Source organism: Zalophus californianus, chromosome 16, assembly GCF_009762305.2.
Source record: "Zalophus californianus isolate mZalCal1 chromosome 16, mZalCal1.pri.v2, whole genome shotgun sequence".
Taxonomy (NCBI): domain Eukaryota; kingdom Metazoa; phylum Chordata; class Mammalia; order Carnivora; family Otariidae; genus Zalophus; species Zalophus californianus.
In genome coordinates this window covers 9,990,453-10,010,881 of record NC_045610.1, presented here as the reverse complement: position 1 = coordinate 10,010,881, position 20,429 = coordinate 9,990,453, and the positions used below count along the sequence as shown (strand labels likewise).

Here is a 20,429-nt window from a genome sequence, read left to right as displayed (position 1 = left end):
AATATACAGTTGTAGGGCTCCTGGGTGGCTCAGTCATTAAGCGTCTGTTTGCAACTCAGGTCATGATCCTGGGGTCCTGGGATCAAGCCCCATATCAGGGGAAGCCTGCTTCTCCCTCTCCCACTCCCGCTGCTTGTGTTCCTGCTCTCGCTGTGTCTCTCTCTGCCAAGTAAATAAATAAATAAAATCTTTAAAAATATATATATATATATACAGTTGTAAAAAGTTAAAACAAACTTACTGAAGGACATGAAACAAGACCTGAATAAATTGGGATGATAAATAAATAAATACATACATACATACATACATACCACATTCCTTGATAAAATAATTTAAAAAGCTGTACAGAGTCAATAAATTGGATAACAAATATTTGTAGTACCTACAAGTTTCAATTTGTAAATTTATACACTTACATGCTATATTTCTATACATATAAACATATAAGTTACCATTCTTACAAAGTTAATATAAAAAGTTAATGTATTTGCAGTCACAATCTCAATGGGTTATCTTTGGACCTGAATAAAATTATTTTAAAAATATATTAGAACAGGGGCGTCTCGGTGGCTCAGTCAATTAAGCGTCTGCCTTTGGCTCAGGTCATGATCTCAGGGTCCTGGGATCGAGACCTGCATCCAGGTTCGCATAGAGCGAGGAGTCTGTTTCTCTCTCTCCTTCTGCCCCTCCCCTTGCTTGTTCTCTCTCTCTCAAATAAATAAAATCTTTTAAAAAATTAAAAAAATATATTAGAACAGGAAATGTCAAAGATAGCCAAAATATAAATATTAAAAAGGACAGAAATGTGAGGCCTGCCTTTCTGTATATTAAAATGTATAAACCCACTGCAATCAAAACAGATATTAAAAAAATAGAAGAGAAAATCTGGACACAGATCCCAATTATATGAGAACTACTATATGATAAATGTGGTATTTTCTTTTCGGTTTTGTTTGTTTTGTTTTGTTTTGTTTTGTTTTGAAAGTAGGCTCCACACCCAGCGTGGAGCCCAACGCGGGGCTTGAACTCACAACCCTGAGATCAAAACCTGAGCTGAGATCAAGAGTCAGATGCTTAGGGGCACCTGGGTGGCACAGTCAGTTGAGCGCCCCACTCTTGGTTTCCACTGGGGTCACAATGTCAGGGTTGTGGGATTGAGCCCTGCCTCGGGCTCTGTGTCTGGGCGGAGTCTGCTTGAGTCTCTCCACCCCTCCCCCTCATGCTCTCTCTTTCTCTCTAAAATAAATAAATAAATCTAAAACCACAAAAAAGAGTCAGATGTTTAACCGAGCCCCCCAGACACCCCGATGAAGGTTGCATTTTAATTCAGTGAGAAAGCATTTAATAAATGTGTATGGTCGATCAGGCATTTAGAAGAAGACAAAAACGCCCTACCTTATACCAAATACAAAAACACATTCTAGGGCGCCTGGGTGGCTCAGATGGTTAAGCGTCTGCCTTCGGCTCAGGTCATGATCCCAGGATCCTGGGATCGAGCCCCACATCAGGTTCCCTGCTTGGCGGGAAGCCTGCTTCTCCCTCTCCCACTCTCCCTGCTTGTGTTCCCTCTCTTGCTGTGTCTCTCTCTGTCAAATAAATAAAATCTTTAAAAAAAAAACCAAACACATTCTAGATGAATTATAGATTTACATGTAGAAATCGAAATATTAAAATATCATTTAGGAAATTGCGGAGACTAAATGCATACATACGTTGGAGTGGAGTAGACCTTCCCAGCCAGACTGGAAACCCAGGAGATGTAAAGGAAAAGACAGGTATTTCACAACAAAAAATTTTTAAATGTTGTAACAGGCAAATCTAAATGGCTAGTAAACATGAAAAACTCTTCAGCCGAAGTAGTAGCCAGAGTTTGCCAATGAAAGCAAAAATGAAAATCCATTTTTCAGGGGCTCCTGGCTGGCTCAGTCGGTAGAGCAGGTGACTCTGGATCTCAGGGCTGTGAGTTTTGAGCCCCACGTTGGGTGTAGAAATTACTTAAAAATAAAAATTAAAAACAAAACCAAAGAAAATCCATTTTTCACTGAAGGTGGTGATTGGACTAGGGTGGGAGAGTTTTCTAGTAAGGAAATTGAAGACTGCAGAGGACATGAATAGGTATTTCTCTCTCTCTCACACACACCATAAATGGGAAAAAATAAGTCACACTACTAATTAAAGAAACACAAATTAAAAGAAAATGCCACTTTTCACTTTTCTAACTTGCAAAGATTTCTATAAATAATAACGCCCAGTGTTCTGTGGGTGAGGGTATGGACACATATATGCTGCTGGAAGAATCACAAGATGGTAGAACCTTCTGGAAATCAGTATATCAAAAAAATTCAAATGTACGTATCCCTTGAGTCTGCAATTCCACGTGATGCATTTATTCTCAAGAAATAGAAACTAGGGGCGCCTGGGTGGCTCAGTCGGTTAAGCGTCTGCCTTCAGCTCAGATCATGGTCCTGGGGTCCTGGGATCGAGGCCTGAGTCAGGCTCCTTGCTCAGTGGGGAGCCTGCTTCTCCCTATGTCTCTCCCCCAGCTTGTGCTTTCTTCTCTCTCTCTCGCTCCCAAAAATAAATAAATAAAAAATCTTTTTTTTAAAGATTTTATTTATTTGCGAGAGAGAGTGAGAGAGAGAGAGCGCACATGAGAGGGGGGAGGGTCAGAGGGAGAAGCAGACTCCCTGCCGAGCAGGGAGCCCGATGCGGGACTCGATCCCGGGACTCCGGGATCATGACCTGAGCCGAAGCCAGTCGCTCAACCAACTGAGCCACCCAGGCGCCCAACAAATAAAAAAATCTTAAAAAAAAGGAACAAAAATCCCCCCCAAAAACAATATATATGTTTTCAGTGCTAATACATACATTACAAAACATACACAGAAAATAAATTTTAAAAGGATAAATTAAAATTCCAACATTTTCTTCCCACAGATCAATGGAGCATTTCCTGGAGGATACATACCTCCCTGGAGACCACCCATGTAGTCCGTTGGTGGTAAAAAGCATCAAAGTTAGCTGGTGCAAAAAAGAAATGTGTAAAGTCAGTGAATTCTGTGAAAAGTGACCCTATGTCAACCCTTGTGGAGAGACAGAACGGATGGGATAGCCACTGGAAGCTACAGAATGTTTATGTTCTTGGGACCACAAGCGGTTGGGGAAAAAAACAGTTCTAGTTCGGTCAGAGGTCTTGGTCTTGGTCAAGGCTGATTCCTGCTTCTCCCCGCTGTGCCAATTCTCACCGCCATCGGTGGGGCTCCCGTCCCTTTTCTGATAGTATAAGAAAAACCCACATGGAAAGTGGCATCGACAGTAATTAAAAACCGATTAGCATGTCTAATTAAGTGCACTTGGGGAGAGGTCTGAGGCGTTTGGAAGAGGCAAGGTCATACGGGAAAGAACTCTGGTTCTCTCTGAAGTGTTCACCGGAGACTACGAGCTCAGAATGCTCAGGTGTGACTTCTCCCGTAGATCAGGGCCCAGTCCGCGCAGATGCTCATGTGGCGGGAGCGCCGCTGCTTGGAAGGAAACGCCAGCCAACAGCCAAAGCGGGCTCTCTGGGAACCCGTATGCTAGCCTGCAACCAGAGTAACCACACTGTCCCATAGTGGAGGCATATCCACTGCCCTGGGAGGCATTCTTCCTGCCCTGGGAGGGGGGATGGAGGAACCAGCCTTGAGCTTCTCATGGGTCACAAAAGCAAGCACCGGCCCTTGGGCCTCCAGCTTTAAAGGGAAGGTTGATTTCAGGAAAGAAAAAAAGAATCTGAAAGAATTCCCATCACTTGGATATCCACTAACTCAGCCAGTTGAGGCTGATCTGGGGAAATTCTTGGGAGTCTTTAGAACCATTTCCTTCCTCTAGTGAATGCAGAAGATATACAACAAAGATCCCCAAATATCCAAATGTATAAAGAGGCATGGGGGGCGCCTGGGTGGCTCAGATGGTTCAGCATCTGCCTTCGGCTCAGGTCATGATCCCAGGGTCCTGGGATCGAGTCCCGCATCGGGCCTCCTGCTCCTTGGGAGCCTGCTTCTCTCTCTCTCTCCCTCTGTCTCTCATGAATAAATAAAGAAAATCTTTAAAAAAAAAAAAAAAAAAGAGGCATGGGAAAGAATGTTCGTTGTCAATATTCACTGGAAAGGAAAAACCGGAAACCCAATTTTCCGTGGAGAAAAACCAACCAGTTAAATAAACTATCTCCATACTATGCAATTCCAAATCACAGTCAATAATGAGGACGTGTATTGATATGGAAAGACCCCGATGTCATTAAAAATGCAAGCGGCAGGGGCGCCTGGGTGGCTCAGTCCTTAAACGAGTCTGCCTTCGGCTCAGGTCATGATCCCAGGGTCCTGGGATCGAGCCCCGCATCGGGCTCCCTGCTCCGCGGGAAGCCTGCTTCTCCCTCTCCCACTCCCCCTGCTTGTGTTCCCTCTCTCGCTGTGTCTCTCTCTGTCAAATAAATAAATAAAATCTTAAAAAAAAAAAAAACTTAAAAAAAATGCAAGCTGCAGAAAAGGCACAGGATGACTCCACTGAGGGTTCTGAAAGGTACACAAAAGTATGTTTTCATGCAATCTTGCAATAGAAAAGGTAGATTGGGTATTCGTGTTTTCCCTGTATAATTTCTCACCAGCTCTTTCTAGCCTTAAAGTAAACGTGCTGTCAGCCGACTTGGAAGAGGTGATGATCACACAGAACCCAGTCCATCTGTTATTTCTCTCCGTGTTCCTTCTCCTTGGCTAGTCTACGTCACAAAGTCAGTGCATGATTCATCAGTCTCCCTAAACAAAGAGTGAATGTTTATTAAGCATGTGCCATTATGTATATACTCAGTGTTTGGTAGCGAAAGGAATTCTTTGGGAAAGTTGACCTGATTAAAATAAGCAGCAATGGGAAGCAAGGTTGCGGGGGCGGGGGACCAATCAAAAGACTCTGTAGCAGGCCAGGCATTCCTCTCCTGTTCAAACCTGTTCAGGGCGGACGCCTGTTTGGCTCAGTCATTAAGCGTCTGCCTTCGGCTCAGATCATGATCCCAGGGTCCTGGGATCGAGTCCCACGTCAGGCTCCCCGCTCAGCGGAAAGCCTGCTTCTCCCTCTCCCACTCCCCCTGCTTGTGTTCCTGCTCTCGCTGTCTCTCTCTGTCAAATAAATAAATAAAATTTTTAAAAAAAAACCTACAACAACAACAAAGTTGTTCAGGGCTTTCCTAATGCCTGGAAAATAAAGGCCAAATTCCTGAGCTTAATATCCAAGACTGTCCACGGTCCGGCTTCTGACACATTTTTCTGATCTTTTACTTCCTCCCATCGGAAGCTTCCAGTCCAGTCTGGCTTTACTCGGGGCCCCAACCTGTGTTCACACAGTTACTTTTCCATTCGGCCTTCCTAAGTCTTGCTTCATTTAAAAATAGACTCCAAGTTGTTGTTCAATGGGTATAGAGATTCAGTTTTGCAAGATGGAGAGTTCTGGAAGTTGGTTGCACAACAGTGTGAATGTACGCAACGCTGCTCAACTGGACACTTAAAGATGGTTAAGACAGGGGGCGCGTGGGTGGCTCAGTTGGTTGGGTGTCTGCCTCCGGCTCGGGTCGTGATCTCAGTGTCCTGAGATCAAGGCCCGTCAGGCTCCTTGCACAGCGGGGACTCTGCTTCTCTTGCCCCCTTTGCTCCTCCCCCAGCTCATGTTCTCTCTCTCTGTCAAATAAATAAATAAAAATCTAAAAAAAGAAACCCAAAAAACAGAAGCTGATTTACCTTTTTAAAAAAATGATAGTCTAATAATAATAGTCTAATAACTGGGAGACTATCCAGTGATAGTCTCCCAATTCTTTCCTAACCAGCCCTCTCTCTCCTTTGAACTCCTAGGGCTCTTATGTTTACAACTCATGTGGCTTTCGATCTTGGCCAGTCTTACAAGTGTTTCATAACTATTCATTTGTCTTCTCATCTCTCCCCCCCAGTTTGGTCGCACACATTTTAAAAGCAGTCGATAAATACCTGCGATTAAATGCCTGGCCTCAGAACCAAAATCAAAGCGCAGAGAAAATGACAAACCACAGTGACTGCTTTCATGTTAAAAATATTTATTTTTCTAAAAGATCACACAAAAGTTGAGAAGAGAAAGGATGTCGACTAGCCTACATCAAAATCTGGGCTGAAAGGACAAAGAGCTGCCTAAAGAAGCTGGTGGCTGAGCGAACTGCGGAGATCGGGGTGGCCGCGGGCCAACGGGACCAGTGGCCTGGGTCAGCCACACTCACGGGCCCCACCGGTGCGCGGTGGGCCCTGCACGGCTGCTGGCTCCCATCGTTCCTCCTTTTCGGGAAGTGAGACGCAGGAGCTCACTCCTTAGACATGTTCTTGATGGTCTTGTGCTCCTTCATGGCCTTTTCCCAATCGGTCCCATTGAACTCCTCAATGACCACGCTCCGCACAGTGCCTTCATCCAGGCAATGTGGGGCGATTCCTGGGGGGAGGTGACACAGAAAAAGGAAGTTCCCAGGTATGAACGAGAGCGGGGCCTGGGCTGGCTGGCAGACAAACCCACACCTGCAAGCACTGGTGGCGATCCACTGTTAAAGCTTACGACCCCACAACGTCAGCTTCCCGACTCCCTTTCCTTCCTGGCGCGTGGGGGTCAGACTTCCTAAGCCAAGGATGCCAGGGCTGGATAGCACTCAGTACCAAGCTGAGAGCACAAAGTATCAAGATCCAAGCCTAGAACAACCTCTGACTAGCAGCCTGAAGAATTCACCGGACTTGTCCAGGGTTTTGATAGAACTTTCTAAGTATTAAACACCTGCCCACCTTTATAGGATTTTCTACTTTCCAAAAACCTTTCTTGATTCTTACAGCAGGCAGGAAGACCTCTCCAAGTGGTACATGAAGAACACACAGGAGCTGCTAAAGAAGTGGGGTGGGGAGGGGGCACATGGCTGGCTCAGTCCATGGAGCACGCGACTCTTGATCTCAGGGTTGTGAGTTCGAGCCCCACATTGTGTAGAGATTGCTTTAAAAAAATTTTTTTTAGGGATGCCTGGGTGGCTCAGTGGGTTAAGTGTCTGCCTTCAGCTCAGGTCATGGTCCCAGGGTTCTGGGATCAAGTCCCACATCGGGCTTCCCCTGCTCTGCGGGGAGCCTGCTTCTCCCTCTCCCTCTGTCTGCTGCTCCCCTTGCTTGTGCTCTCTCTCTGACAAATAAATAAAATCTTAATAAAAAAAAAAAAGGAAACAAGATTTCTTGACTGCTACTTTCCACACTGCAACTGGTGTCATTCCCCACTCAGATCCAGGTTGGACCTGAAGAGGAGGGGCTTGGGGACTTGCATTGTTTATATTTTAAACAAACTGAAAAAATTTTTTTTCAAACAGAATCTTTCCTAACGGCATTATCAACACTCCTCGCTCTTGCCTCCTTCACACCCTGAAGCATCCTCGGGGTGAAAATTCCCTCCCTTACCACCCTGCCAGCCCCCCCAGGCTCATGTCGTCTCCTCCGTCTACCCCTCAGTGTCAGCCCCCAGCGACCAGCAAATGAAGGCAGGATCTGGGTGGCTGCCCAGAGGCAATCTTCCCTCCCATCACTGGGAAAGAGCGTTGCTGAACAGCCCTGTTCTTCTAAGACCCCCACGTGCACGGGCCCCGCCAAGCAAGAGGCAAAGCCAGAGAGGCCAGCGCCAGGCCTAGCAATCGGCGTATGAACCCGGGGCAGCCGCAGGTGTCCCCGAGTCCCCCCGGCACGGGCAGCCGGCCCCCTTCACTCACCGAAGCCTCCGGGGTTGGAGCGCGGAGTATAGAAGCTCTGGACGCCGCACCTCTTACAGAAGGTGTGCTGAGCTTTGTGCGTGTTGAACGTGTATGTGGTTATGTTCTCAGCTCCCTACGGGGGGAACGGGCAAAAGAGATGTTCTCCTTTTACAAAGAGTGTTTTTGGTTTTTGTTTTTTTTCGGTCATCAAAAAAAATTAAATCTTTTAAAAGGCTCCATGGGGAGGGGATGCCCTTCTGTAGGGCACCCTCTCAGGGTTATGAGGAGGACATGTCCAATCTCCCACAGAGACAGAGGCGTCTGGAGGACAGGGACCTGCCTACACTGCCCAGAGCCACGTCAGGCCAGAGCAAGGCGGCTCGTGGCTTCTCTTAGTCAAGTGCACACCGGCTGACTCAGCCTTGAGCTGTCCCAGCTCCACCGCAACACAGCGCGTCCTATCCACGTCAGGAAGTGAAAATGAAAATGCCTGCCTCCTAGGCCTCAGAGGGGAGACAGGTCACCCTAGCGACGGGCTCTCCATGTCCCCGAACAGCACCACTCAAGATCTGGAGACAACTGTTGACTGTATTTGAATTCACGTACAAAGGACAAACCAGGAAAAGAATATTTGCCAGACGTCACGGTCACAGGGCTAATTTCCTTAATGGAGAATATAAATGGGAAACTGGGCAAAATGACAGAGAAGAAGGAAAACAAATCCCTCCTTCACCTATGAAATGATATGCACACTCAGAAACAGCAATGAGGTATTTTTTTTTCACTGTCAGGTAGGTACAAATAAAAAAAAGTTGGTTAACTTCGTACCGAGTATGTGGACAAATGCATGCACTCACATATCAGTCACGGGAATATAAATTGGTAAAATCTGGCAACATCTACCAACATTTAAAAATGTACACATCCTTTAACACAGAGTTTATCCTACAATCAAAATTCCATATGCATCCAATGACACGTACATAGACATTCTAGCACTGTTTAAAACAAGGCTAAAGGGGCGCCTGGGTGGCTCAGTCAGTTGAGCACCCAACTCTTGGTTTCAGCTCAGGTCATGACTCAGGGTCATGAGATCAAGCCCCATGTCGGGATCCACTCTCAGCGCGGAGTCTGCTCAAGATTCTCTCTCCCTCTCCCTCTGCCTCTGCCCTCCCCCCACTTGCTCTCTCTAAAAATAAATAAATAAAATCTTTTTTCTTAAAGATTTTATTTACTTATTTATTTGTCAGAGAGAGAGTGCACAAGCAGGAGGAGAAGCAGGCTCCCCGCTGAGCAGGCAGCCCGACACGGGCCTCGATCCCAGGACCCTGAGATCATGACATGAGCCAGAGGCAGACGCCCAACCAAGCGACACAGGCGCCCTAAATAAAATCTTAAAAAAAAAAAAAAAAAAGACAGTTCCACTTCCAAATACTAATATGGAACAACCTCCAAGGTTAAACATTAAGTGAAAAAGCAAGGGATAAAATAATTTGTATACTATATTATCATTTCTATTTTTTTTTACCATTTCTATTTTTTAAAAAAGGATGTACCTTGGCCTGTATATATATATATATATATATATACATACACACACACACACACACATTCATATGCGTATGTTTCTTTACATATATATTTATAAAGAAATAGCCAAGAAACAGTGGTTTCCAAGGAGAGAAACTGTGTGGCTGGAGGGTCAGGGGTGGAGGTTCTTACCAGACTTAGACCTTCCCATCCTTCTCGTGCAGCCTGCCACCCAGCACCGCAGGACAGAACAGCCCTCAGAGCTCTGTGCCTCCCGTAAAAACAGCTCTGAGTTCTCATGCCACTACCCAGAGAAGCAGCAAAGAACAATTGCTAAGTGGTCCTAAACCACCCAGAGTCATCCGATAGGACACTTTCCCCCAAGAAATGATCGGGGGCAGTGGGCAGAGAGGGGCTGCCTCACACTTCACCTTGTTCATTACTGGAGGTCACTCAGCGACATTCAGACCCTCATCCGCACGGTATTCCATGCACCTGCCAACCTGACTCCGCCACCCACGGCCTGTCACCGTCACACTGCCATATACTCTACCTTTCTGGCGACGTCTGTTTTCTTGCCCCATCGGAAACCACCAATGACCGCCCTGCTGGCCAGTCTAATGGTTGCTTTTCTTGACCACTAGATTCTGAACTGGTTCCTCTTAACCTGACCTCTCGGTACCAGTCCTTCCATTTTGAAACAGGGGTCTCTGAGGACAGCACACTCGACCGACTTTCCTCCTTCGCAGGCCCCTCTGTTCAACCCTCTGTGAATGTCGGCGAGCCCCAGGGCTCTGGCCTCGGCCCTCTCCCGTCACCGGCCACGCCAGCAGCCAGCTGGCCACACCCAGCCTCTCAGCTCTCAGCATTGAGGAGCCAGCAACTCCAGAAGTGGAGGCAGCAGATCTGCATGCTCTCAACGCCAGACGTACGCACCCAGCGGCCCACGGCCCATCTCTGTCCTTGTGACTGCTGACGACATCTCAACTTTTCCGAGAAAGAGCCCCCGATGCTCACCCTGCCTCTGAAATGGGGGTTCTCAGCATGTGGCCCCAGGACCAGAAGCATCACCGTCACCGGCGACCTTGTAGGAAATGTTGATCCTTGGGTCCCGCTCCCAGACCAAGAGAATCAGGAGTGGGGCCCAGCAAGCTCCCTAACATGCCCTCCACGTGATCGTGCACTCGCTGAAGTCTGAGAGCCACTACTCTGAAATAAATCTCAAATATCTATTTTCTTTCCATCTCCATGACCACCACCCGAGCCCGTGTTTCCATCTCCTCTCGCCTGGCCACCCCAGCAACTTCCTAGCTGCCTCTCTGTCGCAGCGGCTACCTCCCCACATGGTCCATTCCCCACCCAGCGGCCAAAGCCAGCTTTGAAAGCGCTGAAGCAGGCCTGTCACTACCCTGCTCAAAACCCTCCACGGGCTGCACACTGCACAAAGAATAAAAGCTGTGTCGGGGTACCTGGGTGGCTCAGTTAAGCCTCCAGCTCAGGTCTGCTTCTGTTCTGGGGAGTCTGCTTCTCCCTCTGCCCCGCCCCCCCGCTCTCTTTTTCACTCTGCTCTCTAATAAATAAATAAAATTAAAAAAAAAAAAACCAACAAAACATCAAATCACTCCTTCTAAAGGCTGGGGCCAAGTATGGTGCTCTAGGGCACCAGGAAATGCACTGATAAGCAGGCCCAAGGAGGAAATAAAGGGGGTAAAGTACCAATTCTGAGACCCAAGAGCTTACGGCTGTACCTGGTGGCGCCTTCAGGAACCATCTGTCACAGGTGCTCAGGGGCGAAGCTGAGCTGGGACCATAGCCTCCGGCACGCTGCCGAGAACAACTGGCATTCTCTGGGTGTACAGGGAAAACAGGGAGCAGTGTGCTACCCAAGGGTCCCCCTCATCCACCAGGCACCCACAAGAATGATCAAGAAAAGGAGACAAAGTGGCCCCAAGTGTCCGGGCTTAAATCTCACTCCCCAGGAAAGGCCAGGACTCACGCATTCCTTCACTCAGTTAGTGATTCCTTCTGGACACGGAGTGCCTACTCAATGCCAAGCCTGCAAGGCCAGGAGCTGGTCAGATGCGACTAAAGATGATGCTCGGAGACCCTAACAATTTCACAGAGGAGACAGACGTGGAAACACACCATTACACCAAAGAAGAGTGAAGTCTGTCAGACCACAGTGGGGGCGAGGGGAACCAAGGATGGAATGAAAGCCCCAGCCCACCCCATAGTAGCGACACTGTGCCAAAAGCCTTTCCTTTCTTTCTTTTTTTTTTTTAGATTTTATTTATTTGTCAGAGAGAGAGAATGAGAAAGCACAAGCAGGGGGGAGCAGCAGAGGGAGAGGGAGAAGCAGGCTCCCCGCCAAGCAGGGAGCCAGACAAGGGACTTGATCCCAGGACCCCAGGATCACGACCCAAGCTGAAGGCAGACACTTAACTGACTGAGCCACCCAGCCATCTTGCCAAAAGCCTTACTAAAAAGCTTGTATTCTTTTTTTTTTTTTTAAGATTTTATTTATTTATTTGACAGAGAGAGAGAGCGGCGAGAGACAAGCAGGGGGAACACCAGAGGGAGAGGGAGAAGCAGGCTCCTCAATGAGCAGGGAGTTGGACACGGGGCTCAGGACCCTGGGATCATGACCCACGCCGAAGGCAGATGCTACTGACCGAGTTTCCCAGGTGCCCCAAAAGCTTTTATTCTTTGACCAGCGATTTTATTTCTAAGAAAACTGATCCAAAAGACATAACTTCTAAATTACCGGAGATTTATGCACAGGGAGGTTCACCACAGTGTTGTTTATAACTGGGAAAAAAAAAATGGCACCCGACCTAGAAGTTTAAACATAGGAAACTGCTTCTGGTACATTCACATAACAAAATATCCTGCGGGGAAAAAAAGGGCTGCAAGTACAGGAATAACAGCATAAGTAAGTTAGGAAAGGATTGTGGGGGAGGAAGAGATTCGGGGACCAAGGGGCAATGGAGGGAAGACTTACTTTTGTACCTTTCAAAAATCTGTACCAAGCACAAGAAAACTCCCCGAAATAATGAAATTACAATTTTTTAAATCAGGAAGACTCACCAATATGCTGCCTACAAGAGACTCCCTTCAGACCTAAAGATACATGTAGATGGAAAGTAAAGGGATGGAAAAACATTGACCAGGCAAATGGAGGCAAAAAGAAAGAGGGGAGAGCAATGCTGACATCAGACCAAAGAGATAAGAAAACAAAGACCCTAACAAGAGACAAAGGACACTACGTAATGACAAAGGGAACAATCCAACAAGAGAACGTAACGGTTGGAAATATCAATGCACCCAACATGGGAGCACCCAGATCCATCAGGCAACTATCAACAGCAATACGTAATAGTAGGGGGCCTTAACCCCCACTTCCATCGATGGGTAGATCACCCAGACAGAAAATCAACAAGGAAACAGTGGCTTTGAAACTTTAATAATTTGAGCAAACTGGAGTGAGTCTACTTCTGGGCCTCTTGATTCTCTTCTATGGATCTGCATCTCTATCTGACCATGTTAACACTCTCTCGATGACTCTGTGTATAGAAGAAGCTTTCATATTGAGTGGAGTTACTTTTTCCCACTTCATTGTTCCCTGTGGACATTATTTTAGCTATTTTAGGGCCTGAGTATTTCCATATGATTTTTACAGTAACCTTGGGGTACCTGGGCAGCTCAGTTAAGCAACCGACTCTTGGTTTCAGCTCAGGTCATGATCTCAGGGTTGTGGGATCGAGCCCCTCTTCGGGCTCCACGCTCAGCAGAGAGTCTGCTTGAGATTCTCTGTCTCTCTCCCTCTGCTCCTTCCCTGCTCATGCTCTCTCTCTTTCTCTCAAATAAACAAATCTTTAAAAAAAAATGTAGGGCAATCTTGTATATGTCTGCAAAAGCCTTCCTGGGATCTTGATAGACATCACACTAAATCTATAAATACTGTGGGGAGAATGAACATCAATACTATGTTGAGGTTCCCAGTCCATAGACATACGATATCTATCCACTTATTAAGTTCTTCTTTAGTAACTTCATCGGCTTCCTGTAATATTCAGTACATAGATCAGGGACATGTTTTGTTAGTTGAACACCTAACTATTTAATTTTCTTTGCATTGCTTGAAATGGTATGATGATTTTAATTTCAGTTTCTTAGTATCCATTATTTTTTTTTAAGATTTTATTTATTTAATTGACACAGAGAGAGAGACAGTGAGAGAGGTAACACAGCAGGGGGAGTGGGAGAGGGAGAAGCAGGCTTCCCGCTGAGCAGGGAGCCCGATGCGGGGCTTGATCCCAGGACCCTGGGATCATGACCTGAGCCGAAGGCAGTCCTTAACCAACTGAGCCACCCAGGCGCCCCATCTTAGTATTCATTATTAGTATTAGACATGCACTTGATTTTTAAAATTGAGATATAATTCACATGCCATTAAATTCACCATTTTAATGCCAGAGCCAGGGAAGAGGTGGGCAAAATGGGTGAAGGAGGTCAAAAGGTACAAACTTTCAGTTATAAAATGGGCATGGAGGGGCGCCTGGGTGGCTCAGTTGGTTGAGCGACTGACTGCCTTCAGCTCAGGTCATGATCCTGGAGTCCTGGGATCGAGTCCCGCATCGGGCTCCCTGCTCAGCGGGGAGTCTGCTTCTCCCTCTGGCCCTCCCCCCTCTCATGTGCTCTCTCTCTCTCTCATTCTCGCTCTCTCAAATAAATAAATAAATAAAATATTTAAAAATAAATAAATAAATAAATAAATAAATAAATAAATAAATAAAATGGGCATGGAGGGGCGCCTGGGTGGCTCAGTCAGTTGAGCATCTGCCTTCGGCTCAGGTCATGATCCCAGGGTCCTGGGATCGAGTCCTGCGTCGGGCTCCTTGCTCAGTGGGGAGCCTGCTTCTCCCTCTCCCTCTGCCCCTCCCCCCTACTTGTGCTCTCTCTCTCTCTCTGTCAAATAAATAAATAAAATCTTTAAAAATAAAATAAATGGGGTGCCTGGGTGGCTCAGTCGTTAAGCGTCTGCCTTCGGCTCGGGTTATGACCTCAGGGTCTTGGGAATGAGCCCCACATTGGGCTCCCTCCTCAGCGGGAGGCCTGCTTCTCCCTCTCCCACTCCCCCTGCTTGTGTTCCCTCTCTCGCTGTGTCTCTGTTAAAGAAATGAATAAAATCTTTACAAAAATTAAAAAATAAAAAATAAAAATAAAATAAAATGGGGGAGCCTGGATGGCTCAGTCGTTGGGCATCTGCCTTCGGCTCGGGTCATGATCTCAGGGTCCTGGGATCGAGCTCTGCATCAGGCTCCCTGCTCAGTGGGAAACCTGCTTCTCCCTCTCCCACTCCCCTGGCTTGTGTTCCTGCTCTCGCTAACTCTCTCTGTCAAATAACTGAATAAAATCTTAAATAAAATAAAATAAAATGGGCATGGTGACTATAGTTAAGAACACAGTTGTTGCATATTTGAAAGCTGCTAAGAGAATAAATCTTAAAAGCCCTCATCAGAAGAAAAAATTATTTTTTAATTACATATGTTGTCAGACATTAACTAGACTTAATCTTGCTGATCATTTTGCAATATATACAAATACCGAGTCATTTTGATGTACCCCTAAGACTTAATAATGTTACATGTCAGGTGTACCTCAATAAAATTTTGAATTCACCATTAAAAAAATTGTTGAAGATATATATGCTTCATTGGGAAATGATAAAAGTCGATCATAGAACAGAACAAAAGGCAAAATCCTATTTTGATAACGACATATACAATGTCATTGTTAATATTATTTAGCTGTATTTACCCAGGTAGAAAATAATGCGCAAGGATATACACCTATATATATCAGTGGTTACTTTTGGTTGATAGGATTTGAGTGATCGTCTTTATTTTTTGGTTCTATTTTTAATGTTTTCACAGTAATATCAAGTATGCATCCAAAATATAAAGGGGAAAAATAACATAACCTTTCAGAAATAACGCATGAAACCCAGGATGACAGGGACAATCGAGCTCTCTGAAGAGGCCCTGCTCTGCTCCCTTCCGCCTGGCCCTCCATGGGGCACCTGCTGTAAGCCAGGGGCTCCTCACGCCTGCCCTTAGCACTAACCTTCAGGAGCTTGAAGCGAGAAGCCGGGACAATGAAGTGTCTATTCTGCTTCTTCTTGCAGATGCTGCAGCTACAAAAAGACAGAGGAATTCCCAGGTTGTAAACAAGCATCTGTACCCTCTGGGGGCCCAACGGGGCCCAACCCAGCATGTCCCGAGAGCCGGCTGACCCCCGAGGGGAAGCCCCTTTCGGCGCCATTCAGGGAAGGGGGAGCCCAGGCAGACGCACAGGCCTCTGCTCGGCAGTCAAAGCCACGCACCCCTCGGAAAACCAGGCCTGTCACAACCACATCCCTGCTGCCCACCCCACCCACCCCCCAGTTTATTACAGTGAAGGGAACTGTTGGATTCTAGAGACATTTATAAAACAAATATCAGACATAGCTACAGTCTGCGCCTCTGGGATACACCGACACCAAAAACGGACAAGGAAGCCTCCATTTCCCGCTTCCCTCCTCTGTCCATCACAGAAAGCCTAGCTCTGAGTCAAATGAGTCCTCCGAGTTATCACCTTCGGGATGAAATCTAAATCCCCTTTTCAGTCCGTCTTGACAAAAATTCCTGATTTCATACAGAATTCTCTAACAGGACTGGATCCTGTCGAACAATGAGGTATGTGCTATTGGTTCGGATGTCACTGTCCTTGTTCTATCACAACACCTGGGAAGGTGCTAAAAGGCAACCCTCCACAGATCCTGGCAGAACCATCTGCCTCATCTAGAACAGAGCCAGAAAGCCTGGAACATGGTAAGCTTCCCAGGGTATACACCCTCTGCTCATTTCCCCTCCCCCTGTGCCCAACTCTGGACTCCTATGAAGACTGCCTAACCAAGGCTTTTCATTCAGTTCCCCGGGCTGACCTATGTCCAGAGATCACCACTCCCTGTCAACCCACCAATGGTATGGTCTGAGGGGTGACGCTGAGGGGCAGAAACTGGAGGACCCTAGTCTGTGTCCCCTGGGGCTCTGCTGTAGGAGTGAGCTCACTCTCTCTCTCTCTCTCTCTCTCTCACACACACACACACACACACACACACGCACGCACGCACAGAGCAAGCCAAGTTATTTTTAGCCCCCCCCATGTTTCAAATAAAAATCTTATTATTGAAAACATCTAGCACATATGAAAGGAAAAAAAAAAAATAGAACGAACTCTTATGTACCCGTCATCTGAGGCCAACAATTATCAGCTCCCGGCTGATGCTGTTTCATAGGTACCCTGACTCCCCAGATGCTGCTTGAAGCGCTCGCTGCGTTTTAACTCTTAAGTCTTTCCAAGCAACTTGGGAAGAGAAAACACTCACTTGCAGTCGAAGATGTGCAAGTCGGCTGAGGCCCAAACTTCGAAGCGAACTGCTCCACAGTGGCAACCTCCCGTGTGCTTCACCAGGCCCTGGTATTCACTGAATGAAACCACAAAAAATCAGAAAGATAAAGATTTCTGAATAGTCGGGCAGGACCTCGGCGCCCTAGCTTCTGCTTTTTCTCTCCCTCGTTGTTGGAAGAAGGAAGCAAGATGGCACAAAAGTCTTCTCTACACAATGGCCCCATGTATTTCTGCTTTTGAGGACATACTGGCAATTAAATAAAAGAAAGAAAGAAAAGAAAGGATTCAGTGCCTTCTTTCCTCTGACCTCTCTTTTTTCAATTTCTTACATTCCGTGAAGTTGCAAAATAAAACATTCCAGAAATACGGGAAATGGGAGTTGGGTGGAGGATCCTAATCCCACCACTCAAACATTATTTACATGTCAGATACCTACGAAGATTTTTTGTGAGCTAGGCACGGGGGAGAGAGCGAGCAGTAAACAAGATACAGTGGGCGTGTTCCTGGCCTTACCAACCATATGCAGTCATCAAACAAATTACCCAAGCAATATTTAAGGGACTGTGATAAAAGCAGTACAGGCAGCTATGAAGAAGTGCAACAAGGAGACCTGAGTCTGGTGGTTTGGAAAAGCCTTCTTCTGAGAAAGGCTCTTGGAATTTTGCTATATTCCCCTCCAGGATTTTGCATATGCAGGACTCTTTACAGAGCTCTATGTACACATTACATACTATTTTAATCCTCTCAAAACATATATAAGCCAGACCCTTGGTTGAACATTATCAAGTTTGAAAAATGTCAAATTGCGCTCCAAAAGGGCCAAATGCTCCTCAGTAATGAGAAAACACTTCACTGTACCCACTCAAGCAATGATTACCGGAAAAATAGCTTGCGGCAGTTTTAATTTGCATTTTTTTGATTTATAAGACTGAATGCTTTTCCCTGTTTCTTTCCAAGGTGAATCGGTTAACTTGATGTATTTAAAATCTTTCTGCATACACAAATAATGCTCATTGTAAAAAAAAAATTACAACACTTGATTATGTTAAAAAGGAAAGTCTCTGGTAATCTTAATGCCTGGAGGGATCCACAATTAACTATTCGCTATATATTCCTCCAGACTTCTTTCTATATGGTAACCTTTTAACAAAAACAGTGCAGAGTTATACATTCTTTTTGCATATAAGTGAGTGAGTCTGGGTTATTTAAACAAATGTACGTACTCACACCAATCTAATGGGTAAAAAAAAAAATCTTGTCTTCTATCAACGTTTAAAAATCTTTTTTCTTGACCATTTATCAAGTTTGTTTTACAGTAAAAATTTACTTCAAGTTTGAGTTTTACATTTCTGAGCATGTTTATATCCCCTACACTTAGCAACTGGTGGCTCACCACAGGGGGTCAAAAATGTTTAACGAGGAATAGAAAAAAAAGTTCAGCCGGTAATCCAAGATGATAAATCAGAAAGTGAAGCGCACAGGAAACCAAATATTTTATCTCTGAGAAGACTCATCCTAACTAAGAGAATTTCTTCAGGATTAAGGACAAAAAAAACATTTTTGTTCAAGAAAAGGAGTAACCCTCAGGCTGTTATGCAAGTGTTAGGTTATCCTCGTTTTTTTTTCTGTGATTTTGATCGCTCTTTGTAATTCACAAAATAATGGACGCAGAGATAGATTATCGGGGTGCTAAAAATATTTCTCTGTAGTCCAACTATTCTTTTTTTTTTTAAGATTTTTATTTATTCACGAGAGACAGAGAAGGGGGGAGAGAGAGAGAGAGAGAAGCAGAGGGAGAAGCAGGCTCCCAAGGAGCAGGGAGCCAGATGCGGTACTCGATCCCAGGACTCTGGGATCATGACCTGAGCCGAAAGCAGACGCTTAACCATCTGAGCCACCCAGGCGCCCTGTAGCCCAACTATTCTACAGGACAGAGATCTAGATGCTATCGCATTTGGAGACAACAAGGCAGCCCTTACCAGAGTTAATAGCTCATTTCGAACATCCCGGACACTGAAATCCTCCCCTGGCCATCTAAGGACCTGGATGGAGGTTCTTCTGCAGGAGCGAAGCTGGGGGAGCGCGAAGGAGAGCGAGCCACCCAGGAGCATCAGTCGGCGGAGAGCGCAGGGCCTCCCTCTCCCCCACCCCCCTTGGGTACCCGCGCCGCTGTTCAGAATACCGAGCATCGCTTTGCGCGCGCTTCTCCCCGGGATCAATACCCCCTCCCCCGCACTCCGCTCGCTCCCAGGGAGCGCCTGGAACAATAACGGGATCTCGCCTCCCGGTGGGTTCAAAACTATCCAAGCTTTTCTCCCCCCGCCGCCACCTCTCCCTCCCACCCACGCTCCAAAAAAACACGTGCGCAAATATAAAAAGCGAGTCAGGTAGGCGCAAAGTCGTGGGGTTTAGCTTCTTCTCACTGGGAAAGGCCCCCGCGCCCTCGGCGCGCCAAGACGAGAGACAGCGTCCCGAGCACGCTGGCTGTCCCCGGGAAAGACCCTTTGTGTCCCAGGACGCGGCGCGGCTCTCCACACGCTCCCGGGGCGCAGCGCCCCGTCCGGTCCAGGGCCGCAAGCCCGCACCAAGCCAAGGCAAGCGGCCGTGCGAATGAGGGACGCGCCCGGGGCCACCACGGGGCCACGCGTCGGTCACGGTGCGGGCAAGACGGAGGGCGGAAAAGCTGCCCCGGCCCGCGCGACAGCCGCTCCCGCACCGAGGGGGTCCGAGGGGCGCCGACTCCCGCGCCCGGCCCGGCCGCACTCACAAGGTGTCCAGCAGCAGCTTGGCGGCGCCCTCGAAGGTGAGCCTCTGTCGCTTCTGGAACGTCTCCCAGCGCTCCCGCTGGTCGCCCAGGTCGGGCAGAGTGGCGGCCGGGGTGGCGGGGGTCGGCGGCGGCCGCGGCGGCGGCGGCGGCGGGAGCAGCGGCAGCTCCGGCGGCGGCTGCCCCGGGCCCACCTCCCGGGCCCGCGGCGACGACTGCCTCGGCCGCCGCTTCGCCGACGGCTGCCTCGCCGCCGCCGGGCTGTCGCCCCCGGCCTGACCGGTGGAGCGCCGGGCGCGGCTGGCGCTGGGGGCCGAGGGGGCGGCCGCGGGGGCCACGGAAGCTCCGGGCCCCTTCTGCCCGCGTGGCTTGGCGGCCGCGCCGCTCCTCACCCGCCGCATGGCTCCCGCAGCCGGGCGCGCAGGCCTCAGCGCCCGCGCGTCCCCGCCGCCCCGCGCGTCCCCGCCGCCCCGCGCGCGCCCCCGCGCGCCAGCCCAGCGGCCCACCCAGGGGGCGCTGCACCCGCGGCCGCGACCCGGCCCGCTGCACCTGGCTGCCGCCGGGCTGCACATTACAGACCCAGCTCGCCCGCGCGCCTCGGGGCCTGCACCTGCCCGCTCCATCCCGCAGGCCTCTGCTCCCGACACGCAGAGCCCATTGGCACCTGCGGAGGCGCCTCCGTCGCCTCTGAATCCAGAGGGCTTCTTCCTACCCTCCTGACCTGGGGAGTCCAGGGCCAGCCCTGATTTCACACCCGCACCCGAGCGGCCAGGCTGGGGTAACTTCGTCTCCAAGATGAGGGCAGTACCTACCTGGCGGGAGCCATCGTGCTCCTGAAATGAACTAACGTGCCTAAATGGCCAGGCACCTGCTGTCTGCCAGGCAAAGAGCAGCTGAAACCTGCTGTACCTCTTGGTCTCTCTTACC

General features: G+C 48.1%; 2 protein-coding genes across 7 annotated transcripts in view; one reads left to right on the top strand and one right to left on the bottom strand.

Annotated features, from left to right (window-relative positions):
• The window catches only part of PIGL (phosphatidylinositol glycan anchor biosynthesis class L), a 122,301-nt gene that overhangs the window by 83,745 nt on the left and 18,127 nt on the right, over positions 1-20,429 (top strand). The window lies entirely within an intron of this gene.
• Positions 6,025-19,942, bottom strand: CENPV (centromere protein V). The gene is made up of 5 exons (XM_027625511.2): positions 19,506-19,942; positions 16,716-16,814; positions 15,413-15,482; positions 7,775-7,889; positions 6,025-6,477 (listed from the first exon to the last, which is right to left on the bottom strand). Exons 1-5 carry the CDS (start codon positions 19,901-19,903, stop codon positions 6,353-6,355), a joined length of 807 nt encoding a protein of 268 aa, XP_027481312.1. The 5' UTR covers positions 19,904-19,942; the 3' UTR covers positions 6,025-6,352.